General features: G+C 37.4%; 1 protein-coding gene across 2 annotated transcripts; it reads left to right on the top strand.

Annotated features, from left to right (window-relative positions):
* Window positions 11,352-21,234, top strand: LOC109703555 (VIN3-like protein 3). 2 transcript variants are annotated; one of them, XM_020224219.1, is made up of 4 exons: window positions 11,352-11,465; window positions 12,724-13,402; window positions 18,955-19,262; window positions 19,824-21,234. In XM_020224219.1, the coding sequence occupies exons 2-4, from the start codon at window positions 12,756-12,758 to the stop codon at window positions 21,029-21,031; spliced, it is 2,163 nt and encodes a 720-aa protein (XP_020079808.1). In that variant the 5' UTR covers window positions 11,352-11,465; window positions 12,724-12,755; the 3' UTR covers window positions 21,032-21,234. The 2 variants fall into 2 exon arrangements, with proteins under 2 accessions (XP_020079808.1, XP_020079800.1); XM_020224211.1 differs by lacking the exon at window positions 11,352-11,465 and adding an exon at window positions 11,586-11,703.

Here is a 21,452-nt window from a genome sequence, read left to right as displayed (position 1 = left end):
CTCCTACACATGATACTAAGCATAGAAACATATGAGTAGAGTATAATAGAAACAACGGGGATGCAAGCTCAATATATAATACGAAAATAGCAACAGAAGAACAGGGATAGAAGAAATATCACCGAGCGTGCACCACTGTACCGACGTCGGATCGAAGTACCCACCTGTATAAAGCTGAAACGGTCTCGCGAAGGCGGAGACGAAGCGACCGGACCTACGAAGGGTCCACCGGGTTAGAGTCTAACCCACAAACACAATAACACGACCATTCTCACACAAATCCCAAAATCATAACCCCTCGGAAATCGGTTTCTCAAACGCAACTACCGAACCATCCGGAAATCCCGGAAACCGTACCGAAACTCCACCGTCACTCATCCGTCGTTTCCGAACCCTCGAGAAGACGCGGGTGACCAGCCAACAAGGCTCAGCGACGCTACAATCAACCACGAGGCACCGTCGGATGAATTCCGAGTCGAACGCGCGTTCTATCGGCGGATTTCACCGAAAACGCTCCGGAAATGACAGATAGATTTCCGCAAAGGCTTGGGGCCTTGGACGATCAGTCCAGAGGTTACCTTAAGCCTAAACCTGCTGCCAACAGCAGCCACAACGAAGCGAAACGCAAAAGGATCCCAAATGGCCCATAAAATCACATTATTTTATGTGATTTCATGGCTCTAATGGGTCGTACCAGCAAACCAGGGATCTACGGAGGTTGCCATCGCACTTGCTGCAAGGTTTCAGCATGCCGGAGGCCGTGCTCACCTTTCGGAGCACTGCCGGCAGCAACCACGCGCGCACGAGCGACGCGAACCTCAGCGAAACAGTGCGCACAGCGCGAAGATCGCACATTACTCACTAACCAGGGCACCGTTAACCTAAATGGAGGTGAGCATCGTGTTCAGCACGAGCCCACGATCACCGTGCTCACCTCCCGAGGTGCCAGGGAGTCATCGGATCACCGAAAAAGTGACCGGAACGCAAAACAGCAGTGCTGGAACCAAAGTAAACTACTCACCGGAGCTGTGGGAGCTAGGGATGGCCGCCGGCGATCGGGCGGCGGGCGCTCCGGCCGGTGATGGGAGCAGAAGGTCGGGGAGGTCCGGGGGAGGTGCTGGCCGGCGGCGGGCAGCAGCCGGTGGCGCGGCGGCGGAGATCGGGCCCGCACACTTCCTCTCGGGTTGGAGCTTGCCGGCGGCGAGGCGGCGACCGGGGGAGGTCGGGGCGGCGATGATCCGGTGCCGGAGACCAAGGGGGAGGTGGTGCTCACCTCAGAGGGCAACGGCGGCGCTCGGGAGTGGCGCGGCTCCAAGGTCGGCCCGCACAGGACCCGAGCGGCGGCGGGAGACCTTGGCGGCGGCCGGCGGGGCGCGGGGACGGCCGGGGACGCGCGCGCCGGGTTGCTGGAGGTCGCCGGGTCGACAGGGGGGCTTGGCCGCAGGGGAAGTGCGATCCCAAGGCCCGCAACCTGAGCTCGGCCTGGCTCGGGTCTGGGCTGACCAGGGCTGGCCGCAGCTTCCTCCGGCGGCTCCGGCGACGTCGGGGGATGGCCGGAGCTAGGGGAGAGGCACGCCTGAGGTGGGAGGAGGCCGGGGCTCACTTCCAGAGGCGGTGGAGACCCTCCCACATGCCCTCGGTCTAGATGGATGAGGGAGGTGGCCGAGGAGAGGAGGAAGGCTGGCTGCAGGCGGTTTCCCGGCGGCCGGGGCTGCTCGGCGGCGGCCGGAACGCGAGCACGGGCAGGGCAGGGAGGTGCTGGGATGGCAGGGGCGGCTGGGGTTAGCTGGGGTTTTCTAGGGTTAGGGTTTGGTCCAAGAAAACCCTAGATCCACCTATATAAAGGTGTGAAAACTCGCGGAAAACCCCCTCGAAAGGAATCTATTTAATCCCAGCTCTCAACCAGCAGTCGCATAACGCACGATAGTCCCTCTAAGTTCGAAAACTCGCAATTCGACGCATAAAATATAGGGCCTTTTCGCGAATAATCCGATTACTCAAATCAGCCCCTTCGCGGACTTTTCGCGATTCCCGAAGATCCGTCCGTCGGATTTCCGATCGGATCGCACCAGCGCGATCAGCACGACAGAGGCATCGGATCTAGCATTTCGTTTCGCCCGAAAAGGTTCCTGATTTGCGACAAAACCATCCCTCCTAGGTTCCACCAAAAACCACATATAGACAACTATATGTAAAAACCATTAAACCCCTTTTTCTCGAAATCCGTGCATCCAAATCCAATTCCGTCAGTGCCATTGGGTCCAGGATAGTCGAGCGGTTGAAAACGAGCTATTGGAAGGCTATATTCGGAGTCCGATACGCGTCGAAAGTCCACTCTACTCCGCGGCCTCTTCGGAAAACCGGAGTTACTATTCACTTAAGTCAAACTTCCGGGTCGCGTAACTTCTCCGTTTTAACTCGTTTTCTCCTGAAATTTGACGAGTACATGCACTTATAATTATATTACACACAAGAACATCGTCAAACAAAAGGGTTTAATCAATAAATCAAAAATCTCAGTTATTACATAAGTATTAGATTAAATTTGGAAGGAATTAAAACTTGTAGTTTGAAGCATACAATACTTGATGTGAACAAGTAATTGTTGGTTTATTTTCATTGTGTTAATTGAACTACTTTCTACTATTTAGTGAGTATATATTAATTGTTTGGATTAATATTCTATGCAAATACTAATTAAGCATTGAATAGTTATGGCACGATGATTACATGTAAAAATTTGCTTTCTTCAATCAGAAATATAAAACATTAAATAGTATTACAAAAGTTTTGTGGCTAAATAATAAATAGTCATAATTTGTTATGCAAATATTAATAAAATTTGAAAATTTTAAAGCGATCAAAATAAAATTTGGCCACAAATTACACATAACTATTTATGCCCAAAAATAAAATTTGCCATAAATTATATAATATTATTTGTAGCCATATAGAATTTTGCCACAATATGCATTAAAATATGTATGGCCAAATGCCAACTATCGTCATAAAAATAACAATTTTATGTGTGGCTAATATTAAAATTTGTCACAAAATGTAAAGGATTATTTGTGGCAAAATATAATTTTTGCCGCTATATGATTAATATTACCTGTGGCCATTTTTAAATTTGCCATAAATCATATGTTATTATTTGTGGCCAAAACTATTTTGCTCACAAAATATCATATATTTCCTTATTATTACTATACATATTTATGACCATCTGATTCTTTATTGTGGCGAATTTGGAAACAGTTGTGTCCAATAAAATCGCCACAAAAAGTATGTATTTTTTATGGCGAAATTGTTTTGGCCGCCGTAACCTTTTGTAGCGGTCCTATTGTGGCGACCCTGTAGCGAAATTATTTTCGCCACAAAATTTTTTTTGTGGCGAAAATTTATATTTTTGTGCCGATTTTATTCGTCACAAAAAATTAATTTTGTTGTAGTGACTATATTGTTATGCATCCATTGGAATAGTGCTAGATTGATTAAATAAAGTGCAACACGTGTCAAGGTTTGTCTTAACTTTCTTCCAATCAACAAGATTCGATTTTTTCCATCCATTACAGAATTGTCGAATCTCTTAAGAACAGCACGCTTCATTCTAAGCATCTTGCATTCACTTTGAAAATCTTCGCATTTTTGAGAAATACGGTCATATAAATTTTAATTTTTTTTCATCATAATTAGCATTCATAATTTTGAATGTAAGCTTATTGTGTAGCTTCCTAATAGCAACTCGAGCTGCATCCTCTTCAGACTGATTTGCATTTGTAGACGGTAAACCCCAACAAGCTCAAACATAATATTCCGTTGTGAAAATATGCTATACTCATAGATTAGTTGAAAAGTAAAAATTTTTAAAAAAAGTTAAATAAAAATTTTGGTCCTCAAACTATGAGGCGCGTGATTCACTGGTCCTTAAACTTTAATTTATTGTAATTTCTGACTCGACCTTAATTTCTAAATTATTACAATTAACTAAATTAATACAATCAAGTCAAACAACCCAATTTAGTTGGCTAAATATTAAAAAATTATTGATGTAAAAGTGACATAGCATCTCAACTGTTATCACATGCATTACTAATCATAATATTTTCACATATCTTCTATATTAACAATTTATCTATATTTAACCAACTAAATTAGATTGTAATGCCTAATCATAATAATTCAAAAAATTTAAGCAAAAAATCATAACAAATTAAAGTTTGAGAACCAAAGTCTCATGTATTTCATAGTTTGAGGACCAAAAGTGTAATTTAGTTGTGAGAGGAAAAAATAAACCCTAGAAAAGGGAACAAAGAAATAGATAGACTGTCAATCAACAATTCACCTACTTGGCAAATTTAACTGCCACAGTACACAAAATATTTGCGGCCAAGTTAGAAAGGAGAACGAAAAATTGCACCTAGTCTTGCAAGTAGCCGGATTTAAATTACACACTTGATGTGATTACTAACCAGTTGTTAAAGCGCTAAGTCGTGATATATGGAAATAAAGGTTGACCAATATTACTGCCCAGTTACTATACAAAGGAATTTTGACCTTTTCCTTTTTTTTTTTTTTTTTTGAGAAGGGATTTTGACACTTAGGTCACTTTTTTTTTCTTTTTTTTTCTTTTTTTGCGAAAAGGAAAACCTTTTGACTCTTTCATTTATGCACAAAGCATAAATGCGTCGTTAGTCATAAGTAAGAATATTGCTTAATTTATTACTCACCATCTATACATAGCATGAGTTAGAGCACGACTTGTTTGGTCTAACAAATTTAATTTTGAAAGCAGTTCTTACAAGTTCAATAATAGAAAAATTGGTAGTTTGCTTGTTCCCAGATTTGAGATAGTGTATATGCTTGTTCACTCAATTAATTGCATAATCTATGGGTAGATTGCAACTGCTAGTTCATGAACTTTCGCTCCGGTTTAATTTTGGTTCTTCCACTTGTTTGTTCGATATTTGAGATCCTGAAATTTCAACAGCATTTTATTTTCATTTCTGAACTTTGCAAAAGTTAATGTTAATTTCATTGTCCTTTGTAGCTTGTATTCATCTTTTATTAAATTGATACTTTAATTAATGGTCAAATTTCTAAATAGTAAAAAGAATATTAATTACTCAATTGGCAGTAAAGTTGAAATATGTGACATGATAAAGAAGTAGTCCGTAGCTTGTGTTCATCTTATGTTCGTACACCATAAATTCGCTAATTCTTCATCCAACTTCTAATTTTCAAGTAGTAAATAATTTGTAACTAATGGATAATAGAGCTAAAATATATGGTGTGATAATTAATAATTGCTAAATAAATAGTATATAGTATAAAGAAGTAGTGGGTGTAGGTTAATAGTTTACTCCAATAATAAATATACATGTACCGACCGTTCCTAGAGCAAATGGCAAAAGGCTTGGTGGTTGGTACCCGAGACCCAAGTTCGAATCCTAGTTGATTCACATTTCTAGCTAAGTTTATTTCTAAATGATCAACGATTTGGGTAACGTGCTACCTATCTCTCAAAATATATATATATATATATATATATATATATATATATACATGTGGACTTGAATAAAACTTTTTTAAACGTTTATGATCTATAATGTAGAAATTGAAATTTCGAGGACCAAAATGAAAACTAGCCGAATTACAATAATCTCTCTCAATATATATCAACAAAAGTTGTTTAAAAAATATTAGATTTCAAATTGTAGCCTGGGTTTAGTTTATGCACCCTGTCCTGAAGTCGTCATTGAATCTCAAATTCTAGGTATTTCAAAAGCCAATTCTTTATTATGTATGTATATGTTGGTTTAAATAGGTCTGCACTCTGCCTTGTGGCGGGAGATCGGATTGAGTCGAGTCATGTTTAAAATAGCGGGAGGTCGAGTTGGGTCGAGTCATGTTTGAAGTGGTAAGCGGCTTGTTCGACCGAATCACAATCAAGACCCGTGGATACTATGTCCGTACGCTCTAAGTGAATTAGTTGTGTATTTTTAACAGTTTAAGCTTTTGGGATTAATGATTAGCACCAATGATCCGATAATACAAATTAAAATTGACTTGGTAAAGGGAAACCCTAAATCAATGGAGCTTAATGCATGGAAACTATGAGACCCCGGTAGTTCTATATATATACAATATTATAGGCTAAAACTCTTAACTCAATTATAGTATTTTTGGCGGTGATTAGACCCAAAAGATTAACAGACTTAAGTGTGCCGGGACTAGAGTAGTCTTAGGATGGGTGACCCCCTGAAAAGTGGGGTGTCACAGCTGGTGTCAGAGCCAAAATTACCAACCGAAAGTGTAAGGTGAGTCTCGCTAAGCAAGGTTATACAGCGGGGAGAGTGAGACTCTCATACTGATGATCGACTGTTGTCGTTAAAGCGTGGCTCCCCCACAAGGTCGGTTAAGACTAGTGAGACGAGTTTTATATTGCCTGATATTTATAAGTGTGAGCCTGACGAGAACATCAAGACTTAAAAGAAAGTAAATGTGATATTTTGATAGTCCAGCATATAAGAGATATTATAGGGCTAAAGTTTTTAACCCAATTACAATATTTTGAATGGTGATTAGGCTAAAAAAATTTAGAGAATTAAACGTATTAGGACCAAAGTAGTTCTAGGATTGATGACCATTTGTGAAGTGAGGCGTGACAGAAACTCCAGTGTACATGTTCACTAGCTAATTAACTAGTTAGTGCCAAAGAGGAATACAATGTATGCGCGCAATCTTTACCCTTATCACCAACTCGTTATTATTGTGACTTGAATCTACTACTACATACGGAGAAGAGATTAATTATTAAATATGACGTGCACCATGTTATTAAATAACGCCTTTGTTAGGTATGCATGTATTAATGGTTATTATTATTATTATTATAATTATAATGGAACCGGATACTGCAAAGTTGGTGGTTGTAAACTACTTAGGTTTAGTTTGGTATTGAGGTCAATGTAACGTTATTAGATAGAATGAAGTTAAGAAAAAGTATATAGAGACATACTTCTGCGTTCTCCGATAGCCGATAGGACTGCAGAAAATATATCATAACCGACTAATCGCAATATGCGGAACGCAATATTACGTACGGTAATAAATGGAGTATTTTTCCATCGTCGTTTCTCATCGCACGTAACGCAATCTCTCCGTAATCCCAAACGAAACCTTAGTTACATTTATCGAACTCATTTGTGGCTGCATCACTTAATTGGGATGCATTGCGCCTCTTAATTTGGAACTAAACTAGCTCGACGGAATCTTAGGAAATTATACAGGGGTGATTACAGTGTGATTTTCAGGTTTTTGAGATAGGGTTTTATCGTTGAAAATCTTAACGAATCAATCATCAAAACTGTTGAAACTAAGGGTGTGTTTGGTTCAAAGTCAAAATCGATATCGGAATCAAAATGAGAATAAGGTGGAAAGGGAATCAGAATGATTTATTACTTCATTCTGTTTGGTACGCCACCTGAATCGTTATCGGAATTAATGAGCCATTTCCAATGTCAGTGTTTAGTTCAGATAGATATTAGAAATATAATTAAATTAATATGTCAATTTTATCTTCATAATATAATATTTTAAAACCGACCGTCCCTAGAGCAAGTGGCAAAGGGCTTGGTGGTTGGTACCCGAGATCGACCCATGCTCAAGTTGATTCACATTTCCAGCTAAGTTTATTTCTAAATAAATAGACGAAGCGGGTAGTGTGCTATACCTATCTCTCAAAATATATATATATATATATATATATATATATATATTCAAGGGGCTATTTTATAATCTTCTAAGGTTGAGTGGGGTTGTATACAATTTTGCGAACTTTTACTCGCACATGAAGAATCCACCGAACTCCAAGTGAGGTGGACTCAATTCATCCTCCTCTTCTCACATCTAATTTATGAAAGAGACCTCTCACTGGATAAGAATCCTATCTTATAATTTTGCCCCCACGGTGTCAATATCTTTGTTAGTGTTACTATTCAAAACAAACCCATCATTTTCCAAGCATTCCAAAAAAACAAAAAGAGTCCAATCNATATAAAACTAAATTTTGATTTATTCAAATTCAAACTTAAAATTATAATTTAAATTTTAATTTGAATCCATAAATTTAATTTAAATTTAAAATAAAATTTGAATAAAATATTAGATTTTTAAATTAAATTTAAATTTAAATTTAAATTTATAAATTAGATTCGAAATGCTTAATCGAATGTAATTTTTAATTTAAGATCAAATTAAAATTAAAATTTAGAAATATAATTTTTAAACTTAAACTTATATTTTAATTAAAAAAATAAGTTTAGAAAGTTAAATCGGATTCAATTTCCAATCTAGCATCCTATGCCGGATTGGAAAAGGGGAAATTGGGGGGCTCCCATTAACCGAGAATCAGAATCGGAATAAAAATCCCGCATACCAAATACGAACAAACAGATTCATCTATTCCGATTCTGATTTTAGGTTGAAAAATAGATGAACCAAACACGCTTAAAGCACTCCAACTCTCATAGTCCTAGCCACAGACTAAAAAAGTAAGGATGCAAATGTTTATCCAAATAGTGGATAATTTAAGCTATGAGATCACACCATTAATAAATCAATTTGGTAAGATAGTATATTTTACCTATAGGGTGCATTTGGTTCGCATTATGAAAAATTACTAGGAATAAAAGATATCCGAGAATCTTATTCCTATTCATCCTATTACTAAGAATGTGGAATTCCTATGTTTGGTTCGCACGGTAATATTAATTAGCCATGTTATTTAATATTACAAAAAATATACAATTAATTAATTTATTTATTTAATTAATTTTAGATAATGTTATCAAAAGTTTCAACATCTTTTTAGAAAAAAAGGAGAGAGAGTATAAGATAGAGAGAGAGAGCATAATTAAAAAAATAGAAAGAAAAATATAGTCAAAATTAGAGGGAGTGAGAGAGTTGAAATTTTAGAAAGAGAGAGAGAGAGAAAGCTTAGTTTAGAGAGAGAAAAAAAAGTTGAAGTTTCTAGACGAGAAAAAATAAGTTTAGAAAGAGAATATAAGGTTAGAGTGTAAGACATAATAATATCAATTAGCCGGCGCGGTAGGAAGAACATACAACAGATTAGGTTATAGGGAACATGTTGTGAAAAACACAAATTTTTGAGTAAGTGTCCCATTGTATGCTAAAACTTAAAAACACATCTTACTAATGCCTAAATATAAGGCCCAATCCAACCAAAAAATAAAAGCAATTCCTCTACTTCAACCACCACACCAGTCCATGTTGGCCCGATTACAACAGAAGAAAAAAAAAAAGAAAAATCAATTACCATCTTTTCTAATCTCTTCACTCAATCCACTGAAATTCTAGACGAAGAGCCTTTACTGTCGTCCTCCTCTGCCACCGCAGCCAACGAGATAGAGTTTCGGCGGTTGCTAAATGTTTAAATAAGTGTTGGTAAATTAGCAGCACTCTTTTAGGTTATAGCGACACTCTTAACTGTCACTATATACCTAGCGACCCCACATATAGCAACACTTTTTAAAAGTGTCGGTAATTTTAGCTTGCAGCATTTTTTTGACATGTACCAACATTTAAAAGTGTCGCTATAGACCGTTTTTGTTGTAGTGGAAAGAAAGAGATTAGACATATTATGATTACTCCAATCTATTAATATGAGGATACCCACCCTCCCTCAAGGGAATGAGATTAGTACTTTGGAGTGAATCTTATTCCCAAGTGAATCCAATATTACCAACTAGATTACTTAGTGCGTTTAGCCAAACACCGTTATAATTTTTTATTCCCATTGGATTACTAGGAATCTTTAAAAGATAGCGCGAACCAAACGCACCCATAAGGTAATTTATATTATCCGAACAAATGACTTAAATGCGGAATATAATATCCAATTTGTAAACATTTGATTACACTCCTTATCTACTATATATACAAACTTTTAATTAAATTATAAAAATATACCGAACAAGATATTTATACATCCAAGCTGTGTCTTATTGAGTCAAGGGACTCGGATGCAATTTTGCTAAGAAAAAGAAAAGTAGCACTATATTTATCCGGCACGTTCTGTAATCTTTTACCAAAATGTCGAAATGAAGGTTTTAATCAGTTCAACAATTTATATATAAATTTAGGAGAAGAATAATGCAATTAATCAACAGAAAGTAATTACAGTAATAAAAAAAATGAGTAAATTGCACCTTTGGTCCTCAAACTTATGAGGGTGATACTTTGGGCCTCAAAAACTTTAATTAATTTATTATAATTTCTAGCTATAACTTTCAGAATTATTGTAATCAGGCACTATAATCTAATTTATTTGATTAAATACTAATGCGTCATTAATGTACAAGTGATGTAGCAGTAATGTATCAACCTAATTATGCTTTATGATAAGCCAATAGTTAAGATGCTATATCACTTTCATATCAGTAATATACGTTTAGTCAATTTAATTAGGTTGTGCGACTTGATTGTAAAAATTTTGAAAGTTCTAGTTAAAAATTATAATAACGTTTGAGAGCAAAGTGTCACCCGCCTCATAGTTTGAGGACCAAACATGCAATTTACTCTAAAAAAAATAAAAAAAACTACCATATATCAGCAGCGCAAGTGAAAAATAATAAAGCTTTGTAAGTAGGAAAAAGTATTTTTCAGAAAGGAGAATGCATCCGAGAGCATACAAACCCAAAAAAAAAAAAAAAAAAAGCTATGCAAACTTTTACATATAGATGAGAGTAAAATTTCGATAAAGTGATTGATGAGCGGCATATTTGCGTGAATTTTGTATGACACATTTTTTTGTCGTTCCAATTTTGTTCGCATCTCATCATCTATATTTGCAGATGGGTACATTAAAGTATCGTGGGACTAATATTATTTGCCATTCACACAGTTTTGAAATTCATGTTATTGGCACAATAGACGACTTTTTTTTTTTTTTTTTGGTTTTGGTTTGTCGGCCCTAGTAAAATTTTTGTTACTCATCAGTAGCCACATGAGCATGGGGGCCGGTGAACCCAGTACCAACCACAATGAATGGGATTAGGAAGGTCATGTTAGTTAGTTTCCCATTTAAGGTCAAAGTAGTGTGCTACGTTTCACGTTTTTTTAGTCCCATGCCACCAAACCTTTTGAAGAGTAACGCAACCCACCTCCTTTTTCCTCTCTCTCTCTCTCTCTCCTCCCCACCCTTTTCCTTTTATATCCGCCTCTTCTCCATAGAAAATGATGTGGACCCAACGGGAGAAAAAAAAAAGAAAAAAAAAGAAACATATATATGTGCGCGCACATACATGCACGGATGCGCACCTCTCTCTCTCTCTCTCTCTATTCGCATTTAATTAATTCCGTAAATCTTACTCTCCTCCCATTGGCTGCGGCGTTTGTAACCTTTTCATCACAGCAACCGCTCTCCGAGCACGAATCTTGAGGTACGCGAGAAGGCGTAGAATCCCTATTAATATAATTCTTTTTTCTTTTTTTTTTTTCTCTTTCTTTTGTTTTATGCAAAGGAGATATAAATAATGGTATGAGATTATTGTTCTCTCCTTCGGCTTCGAGGGGCGTAGGGGGAGGAGGGGGAGGCGAGACGAAGAGGAGGAGGAGGAGGAGGTAATGCGAAGGGGGGGGAGGAGGTGAGATCCCTCGCCATGGATCCTCCTTTCTCAGGTGGGTTCCCCCTTTTGATCTCCCTCTTTTGTGGGTTTCCGTGTTGGGTTTTTGTGTTCCGATGCGTTTTTTTGAAGGGGGTGTGGATCGATCTGGGGGGTTTGGATTGAGCGGAAGAGGAAAAGGTCAACTGGGTGTTCTTGAAAATTGGATTTTTGAGGGTTTTAATGTGTTAATTTGGTGTTTATCTTTTGGGGATTGTTGAATTGGTGGCTTGTGTTGGGTTTCTGGGTAATGCTCTGTAGAATTGACGTGTCTGTGCCAAAATTGTGGACTTTTGTGTCGTGTTCTATAGGAGAGGAGGGAAGGAATCTGATGCTTGGTCCCTCCTTTTCCTTTTCCCCAATTTTATTTTACTTCAGGCATTAGATTTCAATTTCTCGGATCCACCTGAGGTAATCATAACCTGTGTTAAGTTCTTTGAACGATCAAAAATTAGAAAATTCAATAGTTGCCTCGTTTGGTGTTTTTTACTTCTATTCATTCTTGTGGGCTGCTTGCAAAAAGTTCTCTCTTTTTTAGTTGTTGATTTTTGTTAACTTTTTAGTTATACAGTTTGATGGATTTGTCGAATTTGTATGAGTTTATTTGCTTCGCAAGGAAAAATGTGGTTTATCTTGCATTGCATTCTCGTTTTGTGCTTGTTTTCGTTCTGCTATGTATTAGGGGATTCCTTCCTTCTCAGGATTCTATTGGATGTGTTGCAGGTTAGAAGATAGTTAATTATATGGAATATAAGAGATCTAACTATCTAGGACATCTATATGGTATGTTAGGCTTTTCGCATTTGGATTTAGAAAAAACCCATGTTCATTTGCTGGCAATATATGTTATCTATTTAAAGTTGCATGAATTAGATCTAACTGAAGTTGTTGCATGAATAATTAATTGCATGTTGCATTTAGTTTATACTGGAAATTTGAGTTTTATTTGTTTCAAACTATTCTTGTTAGATCTACAACAACTTTGTTGTGCTGGCGCTCGGCCTTCTCTTAATTTGCAAGCATTCTCTAACTTCAGGATTTATACTTGACCCTGCAAAGTGCCGCAAGATGACTATTGACGAGAAGAGGGAACTCGTTCGCGAACTGTCAAAGTGGCCGGAGAGCGCCCCGGAAAAGCTGCAGAGTTGGAGCCGCCGCGACCTCTTAGAGATTCTCTGTGCCGAGCTGGGGAAAGAAAGGAAGTACACGGGACTAACCAAGCAGAAAATGATAGAGTACCTTTTCAAAGTTGTTTCCGAGAAAAAAACTGAAGAAAACGAAGAAGAGACAGAAGATGCAAAATCTAACCCTCAGACCCCCTTGAAAAGAAAGAGGAAGAATGATAACCCATCGCGCCTACCCGTTGCTTCTCAGGATAGCTTGTTGACCGAAGGCACTGACACAGACACTGAAGCGGTGACTAATACGCGATACTGCCAAAACTCAGCTTGCAGGGCTATGCTTAACCAAAACGATGCGTTTTGCAAGCGCTGTTCCTGTTGCATTTGCCACAAGTATGATGACAACAAGGACCCTTCACTATGGCTGTTTTGTAGCTCAGATGCTCCATACGAAGGTGACTCGTGTGGGTTATCGTGCCATCTTGAGTGTGCTCTTAAGCATCCAGGCACCGGAATTGCAAAGAGTAGGCTGTGCAGAAAGCTGGATGGGAGCTTTTACTGCTTACACTGTGGGAAAGAGAATGACTTACTTGGGTAATTTTTTCTTCGCAAATTGTGATTCATGCTTGACTATAGATTATAACAAAATATTGTCTCTACTGTTTAGTGTAGTATTTTTAGGTTCAGCTTCCTTGTGGCAATTTATTTTCTTCATCTGAGGTTTCAAACTAGTTTTACTCATGTATGTTACATGAAAATTGTGTTGCAAATTATATATCTTAGTTTGCTAGTATTATACAATAAACTGATTGTAGACTTGCCCTAAGATTCTTTGGGTTGCCCTCGTTCGAATCATTTATCCGGTTTGCTAGTATTATGCGATAAACTGGTTTGTGGACTTATCATGACCTTTCTTTGGGTTGCCCCCATTCAATTTTATTTATGATTTTTTTTTGCTTAACAATCTTTTAGTTTGATTTCTTGAAAGTTTTGTAAAATTAAGTTAAGTCGATTAAAAAACTTTGTTAATTTTATCTAGTCGCATTATCTTTGAGTTGCCTTGTTTCTCTATCAGTTGATTAGTTGTCTTTGCTGTGTTGCTTTTTGGGTTCTATTTAGATATCTACCCTTCCTTTCATGATTGATTTGTGTTTTGGATTTAACTTATTGGAGTAGTTTGCCATTCGGTAAAATTTCCTTCATATTTCAGTCATCTGAGTTCTTATATGTAAATCAAAATTGTTACCCTTTCAACTTCATATTTTACCTTTTATGACATCATTTAGCTATTCGAATCTTCTTGGTCTATTTTATTCTGCTGCATATTTGTTTACTGCTACAACATCTTTTGTTACTACGACCACATAGTCTGGTCATACTTCCCTCTCAAGGGACCTTACGCTAGAATACAATCCCTTCTCGCTGGTGAAAGACTATATGGATCCGAACTATTTTTGTACTTTTAAGAGCCAATAAATTTTCTAAAGCTTTTTATGATCCTTCTACTCTCCATTGAAGTATTATGTGCTGTGAATGTTACCTGGGATGGGATACCATGTGTTACACAGCACAGCTATGGGAATTAGTATACTAGTTTCTTAGGATCACAGTACAAGGGCCAGGTGAAGATTAGTCAGATTATTAATTTGGAAAGTATCAATAAAACTCCTTTTGTTACTGCATAGTTTTCTTACTTTCATTAAGATGGGATTAGGTATTCTGTCTTCTAACCAGGGCAGGCTCTCTTTTACTTTTGTAGGGTTTAATTCTTCTGTATTATTCTATCTTGTAATGCACACTTCTTTTAGGTAAGCTGACAAATTAGATCTAGAAAATCTAAGTTCTTTTCCACAATTCTCGGTTTGTCACTTTTTGCAATCGAGATTGGGAACCTACCACCGATCGGAATGCATGATCTGCATCATGGTTCTGAGGGGTTCAGCAGTCCTAGTATCACTTGCATACTCTAGTTGCCTTTTGAAAACATTTCTTTCATGCTTGTGCATGGGATCTTCTAGACCCTTTTCCTCTTAATCTTTTGTTCCTAACATGTGCATACTGAAACTCAGTCTCGATATGTACCTCATATCCTAGCTAGGGTTCTGAAGCTTTATTCTAAAATACTATACTATGAAGAAGAGATAAAGGGCCGGATGTAAGGGTGTGGTGTCCGGCAGTGTCAGGGGTCAAGCAGGGGCACGTTGCCCTGCTTGATACTAAAATGTGCTTATTCATACCATTTTGTGATCTCTCATCCAAGAGTTTTTGGAAAAAAAGATGTTTTAGCTGGCCAACTAGTCAGGAAATTCACTGATATATTTCCTACACTACTTTTAAGTAATGTATATATCCTAATCAAGTTATAGAATCGAATGACAACAAAATAATCTATTAATGTAGAAAAGGTGAATATCTGTATTCTTCTTTTAACATTTTGCTTTGTTCCTCAGCCATGAATAAAGCTTTGATATTTTGCCTTTCAATAAGGGATAGGATATTTTTACTTTTGAAATCTTCAAATATGTTACCTAGTTCTCATGCTAGGGAAAGTCTCAGTTTCTTTTTCCCTCTGAAATAGTGAAATTACTTTCTAAATTGAGTTACATTATGAAATGATTAATTTTTTGCCAAGAGGGAGTTTACTATATGCTCTCAAAATGCAACTTCCTAGGGCCCTTCTTTAAATATATGATGGTAAAGTTGTATCCTATCCTTAGCTTGTCAGTATAGCTGCAGTTGATGCAAATGACACGAATTGCGTTTTGACCATGGACAGCCTTGACAAACTTCAGCCATTCTCAATTGAAAATGTAAACATTCTCAGGTTTTCATTTGAGCTATCTTTCACACACACATTCTTATTTTTGTGGTTATCTTCGCTTGTTTTTTAGGAGGATTAAGCGCCTTCTCTGGATGATGTTGCTGATATAAAATCAGGCTTGATTGCAGTCAATATGGGGTTGACAATGGAAAAGATATTAAAAAAATATTAAGTAAATTTATATGCAGGTTGCGTACTTTCTCAGGGAATTTCATGAAATCTCTAACTTTTCTTCTTTTCATACAAATCAGATTCCTTTTGAGTTTTTCTTTCACAAACGTCTATATTGAACATCTTAAGGGGAGTCCTATAATAACCCTTTAACACTTCCGAGTTTTCTACCTTTATTACAGTTTTACCCTTTTTATAATTCCCTAACAAAACAAAAGGAGGTTAGGGATGCACTAAATGAAGTTTGGAAGGTTAAAACTACAACGAATAGGGACCTATGAAGGGAAAATTTGGGGAACCAGCATATAAATATCCTAATTTAAGTTCTCCTTTTGCATTGTCAAACCATTTGTGTTTGCCTTCGTAATTGGTCTCGAAGTTTACTTCCATTAAATGATTGTCAATGCCTCTATTGTTGTATCCGCCACCTTAATTATTTTCTTATTATTATTTAAATTAGCAGTATTTTTGAGATCTAGCTTCAATGATTTTCCTTTTCGAGTAACTTTGGACACCGCAACTTCAAAACCTATCTTTTGTGAAAAGAAGAAAATCTGTTGCTTTTGTAAAACTATTTCAATATCTTCTTAGTTCAACCTGTTTTACTAAGTAACTTTTCAAGGACTCAGATTCATTAGCTAATTAGTTTCTGGCTTAATTGTTAACTTGGTCCTTTCATTTTTTGCCAAATATTTCTAGTTTCAGTGAGATGCTCGGTGCCCTAAAATCAAGATGAACTGAGCTGGTTGGAAGTAGCGATATCATAATGGATTTTCACAAAGATCTTGCTGATGTCTTTGCTGTCAAAAATACTTTTGTTATACAAGATTCCCAACATAAGTCCTTTTTTTTATACTTCCGTTATTCTCCTTTTTATACTTTGTTTCCTCTTAAATTTATTATTTCGGGAAGGAATCATAACTATTTGTTTCTATCACTAGATTGCATATTTCCTCTATAACAATGGTTATTTCTGGTTTATTGAAGAAGTTGCATTAGTTTTATCCTTAGAAAAGCCACTTACCTTGTTCATCCCTTTAAAGATTCTTAAGATGACCATGCCAACCAAGGACTTAGGTGCCTATCGGCACAGGCCGTATCTACCATGCCGTATCGTGCCAATAAGATATCGATACAATACAGTCTCCGATGGCATGGCTCAAAACCCTCTATTCTTTAAATTTAAGGTTTTAAGTGCCCGTCCTCACAGGCCGTATCCACCATGCCGTACCGTGCCAACAAAATATCGGCACGATACAGACCTCGTGTCGATGGCACAGCTCAAAACCTTCTATTCTTTAAATTAGTAAGTAATTTCCTCAATAAAGTTCAAAAGATGTGTGCGAAAGAAAATAAATATTTCATGCTATTATGTGTTGGTACACAAGAATTTTTTTGACCGGCACGCATCGGCACGGCTTGGCACGCACCCTGCTGTACCGTGCCGGCAAGTTTCCGGCACGACCCCGTGCCACGACACTTAAATCCTTGTTTAAATTAGTAAGTAATTTTGTCAATAAGTTCAAAAGATTTAATAAAGATTTGTAATAAACAGTTAGAATACTTTGTTGCTAAAGAAAATAAATATTTCATACCATTATGTGTCGGCACACATGTATTTTTTTGTGACCGACACGCATTGACACGGCCCGGGACAGACCGCGTTATACCATACCGGCAAGTTTCCGACACGATCCCTATGCCACAACAGTCGGTCACAGAAATTACATGTGTACCGGCGTATAATTGTTATTTCGTCACAGAAATTACATGTGTACCGGCGTATAATTGTATGAAATAACCGACTGTTGTGGCATAGGGATCGTGTCGGAAACTTGCCGGTATGGTATAACGCGGTCTGTCCCGGGCTGTGTCAATGCGTGTCGGTCACAAGAAATTACATGTGTGCCGGCGTATAATGGTTTGAAATATTTATTTTCTTAGCAACAACATATTCTAACTGTTTATTATGTATCTTTATCAAATCTTTTGAACTTTATTGAAAAAATTACTTACTAATCTAAAAAATAAAGGGTTTTGAGTTATGCCATCGGTACGGGCGCTATATCATACCTATAATTTGTTGGCACGATACAGTATGGTGGATATGGTCTGTCCCAATGGGCACTGAAATTCTTGCGTAAATCCTTAGTGCCAACCATTGTTCTAGAAAAGTGGGGCATGAATGCATTTCTGATGCCATCTTTTGACCTCTTCACTGTTATTCAATGGCTAATCTTGTACGAAGATAATAAACTTGGACATCAAATTTCTTTTTATAGACTTTTTTTTAATAATATTTCATTATTTATTGTTTTATAATCTGAATAGAAAACTGTATAAGCATTTGTGTTTCATGCCATCTATGACAACATTATTTAATTTCATTCTGAAACTTGGAAAATCCATTCTGGCAGACTAAAAAAACAAAATTGTTTTACGCATTTCCACTATTCAGTGGCTTAACGATCGACACACCTTTTAGGGCATTCATGCTGATACATTATTGTTTGGGTACACCTTACATGCCAACGAAACACCAAAAAACCTATCTATATTTTTCAAATTATTGGGATTCCTTTGTCTTTTTTTAGTTCATTTGAAGTTGAATGCTTGGCAAATTGGTCATTCTAATGGAGAACAGTTTTTATGTGAATATTAACATATGGATACTGCAGTTGACTACTCCTTATGGGAATAAAAATTTTGTTAATTATTAGTTGCTTTTGTGCATCAACTATTATGCTTAAGGTGCTAGAGTTATTCCTACTTGAGAATTAGAATTTGAATTGCACATATTCCTGTTTCCTGTGCTGTATTCCAATGTATAAACTAGTAAAATATTGTTTGAATGATTTGCAGTAATCCCATTCTGCTTCCTTTTTGCTGGCGTATTAAGTATTCCTCTCATATAGTAAATTCAAAGGTGATAATAGCATTTTAAGAAGTGGATGCATCAATCAAACAGAGGGGATATTCCATTGGGTTCTGATGATCTTATTTTTGCTTTGTACCTCTATATCTTTACAATTAATATGTTAGCAAAAGATTGAATAACTCCTCAATCAAGCCTTCTACCCTATAGCTTATTTACAACATTCACAACAAACTTATCTATCAAGTCCATTAAGTTTCAATTTTTCTTTCCCTGCAGGTGCTGGAAAAAGCAGCTTATGGTAGCTAAAGATGCTCGACGAGTAGATGTTCTTTGTTACCGGATTTCTCTTAGCCATAAACTTCTTAAGTTCACAGAAAAGTACCGAAGCTTGCATGAAATTGTGGACACAGCAATGAAGAAGCTCGAGGCTGAGGTCGGCCCTATAACTAACATGCCAAATATGGCACGTGGGATTGTAAATAGGCTTTCTGTGGGTGCCGAAGTTCAAAGAATGTGTGTGCGTGCAGTAGAGTCTCTAGAAGCTATGCTTTCTAATGCCTCTTCAGATGATCCTGAAATACCTTGTGAGCTTCTTTTTGCCCCTAAATCATTAGTAACATGCATATTCGGCATTTGGAATGAATTTGACAAATCAAAGCTCAGAATTCGAAAAGATTTACTGATTAGGAAGTATTGGGGAGTAGTTTGGTTAGTACTTTATAACCTATAAAAGTTAATTACTCCTTCAAATGTGGAAATTTCCCTCTAAAGTATTGAGATTTCTATATGGCCTGCTGAAATATTAACAAATGATCTATAAGCCAAGTAGTTGATAGGTCTTATGGCCTAAAGAACTCGTGCAATTATTTCATCTCCCTACATTCATTTGGAGTAAAGAAAATTTGCAGAGTTACTGAATACTATCTCGGTGATGAATAATACATATAAGTTCCAATAATTTCTTTTATTTTCTAATCAACAATTACTTGGTCGTTCATAACTATGCAAAATATTTAGTCAACCAATAGTTCATGAAGTGTTCATATTTTTTTAATTTGTAATTGGAGATTGTTGTATGGATAGCATGACGCAGTTTCCTTTTACTCTTTTGTCCTAATTTCTTTCTTCATGTATACAATTTGCAGCACACAATTCGGTACCATCAAATCTTATCAAATTCGAAGACTTACTATCAACATCTGTTACTGTGATGTCAAGTTTAGAGGATTTCACAACATTTTCTCAAGATTTAGTTGGTCTTAATGTGTGGCACCGCAGAGCTGAAATTCCTGACTATCCCTCAGAACCGACGTGTGCTATTCTGAAGCAGAAGAAAAGATTTGTCATAAAAGATCTCGCTCCTGCCACAGAGTACATGTTCAAGGTAGTTGCCTTTAGCGACAGTAAGGAGTTAAGCACATGGGAAGTGAGAATAAAAACCGAAAGCCCTTTGAAGGACAATACAATGGTCCTAGCGCAAGGAGAAGCTATAATTAAGCCGTATTGTGGAAGCTCGAAAACAAATAGTAGCGGTCTATCTAATCCTGTTTCGGATGGAGATGAATCCAACAATAACACTGCTACCTATACTGATCTTAACAAGTTACCGGATAACTATTCTGAGTACTCCGAGAACCCTGAGAATCATTTGACAGAAAAAATATCTGACCACCATGGTGAAAACAACTTCTCACAAAATGCACAAATGGGTGGCGTAAGTGGAATAGAAAGTGTTGCTGAAGAGCAGCAAACACCTGGGCCATCTGGGTCGGCTTTGGATGAGGAGCCCAATTCGATGATCGAAACAGGTGTGCAGAAAGATTCGACAAACTCTGTAGAACACAAGTCGGAAAATGATGCGCCTAATGGAAATGACTTGATGATTGTCCCACGTGGGCATTTCGACCCGACCCTTCCTGCCACTCCCCATAGGCTAGAAAATGGCAAAGAAGCTTGTGGAAGAAGCCCTAAATCGAACCCAGGAAGCGATCTGCTCGAGAACGGCTTAACAAAGCCGGAAAAGGAACCAGGGAGCTCGTCGAAGAAAAGAAAGTGCGAAGAAATGTGCAATAAAGATGGGTCCTTTGAAGGGGCTTATGAGTATTGTGTTAAGGTGGTTAGATGGCTAGAGTGTGAGGGGCACATCGAGACCAGCTTTAGAGTGAAGTTTCTAACTTGGTTCAGTTTGCGAGCGAGCCCGCAAGAGCGGAGAGTCGTCAGCGTTTACGTCGATACTCTTATCGATGATCCAGCAAGCCTCGCAGGGCAGCTGGTGGACAGCTTCTCAGAAGCAATTTCCAGCAAGAGGCCTCAAACAGCGCCAACAGGGTTCTGCATGAAGCTTTGGCATTGAGACACGAGGAGATATTAGTATTATAATTGTCTGGGTAATGTTTGAGCCCAATTCTTTGGATGCATTATTGTTGCATTGATTCTTCATTTTGAATGCTCAAAATCAAGTCTTTGAGGTCAATTTATACACTAGTTCATTGTTATCAGTACTTCTTTTGTATTTATAACAGTAGAATTAATTTATGGATCTTCTCTTTCCTTTTCTTTGTTTTCTTCTTTCAGTTCTTCTCTAAATTCCTCCTCATTTTTCATTTGCCTCATGATTGTTAAAAAATATCTGGCACTCTTGTATTGCAGAAGAGCTTATTCCTTTTGCTTATCCTTTTCTTCTCGTGTTTTTTTTGCAATTACGGACAAACTCGATTGTTACCATGATTGGCTACTCCAAAGTCGCAAACAAATAAAAATTTTGGTTAAAGTTG

The sequence above is a fragment of the Ananas comosus genome, linkage group 2, assembly GCF_001540865.1.
Source record: "Ananas comosus cultivar F153 linkage group 2, ASM154086v1, whole genome shotgun sequence".
In the NCBI taxonomy this organism is placed as follows: domain Eukaryota; kingdom Viridiplantae; phylum Streptophyta; class Magnoliopsida; order Poales; family Bromeliaceae; genus Ananas; species Ananas comosus.
This window is presented reverse-complemented; position numbering and strand designations above follow the sequence as displayed.

Excerpts from the sequence above, each read along its gene's own strand:
- LOC109703555 (XM_020224211.1), top strand. Across the intron at positions 13,403-18,954 it reads AAAGAGAATGACTTACTTGG|GTGCTGGAAAAAGCAGCTTA; the intron begins GTAATTTTTTCT and ends CTTTCCCTGCAG. Across the intron at positions 19,263-19,823 it reads AGATGATCCTGAAATACCTT|CACACAATTCGGTACCATCA; the intron begins GTGAGCTTCTTT and ends TACAATTTGCAG.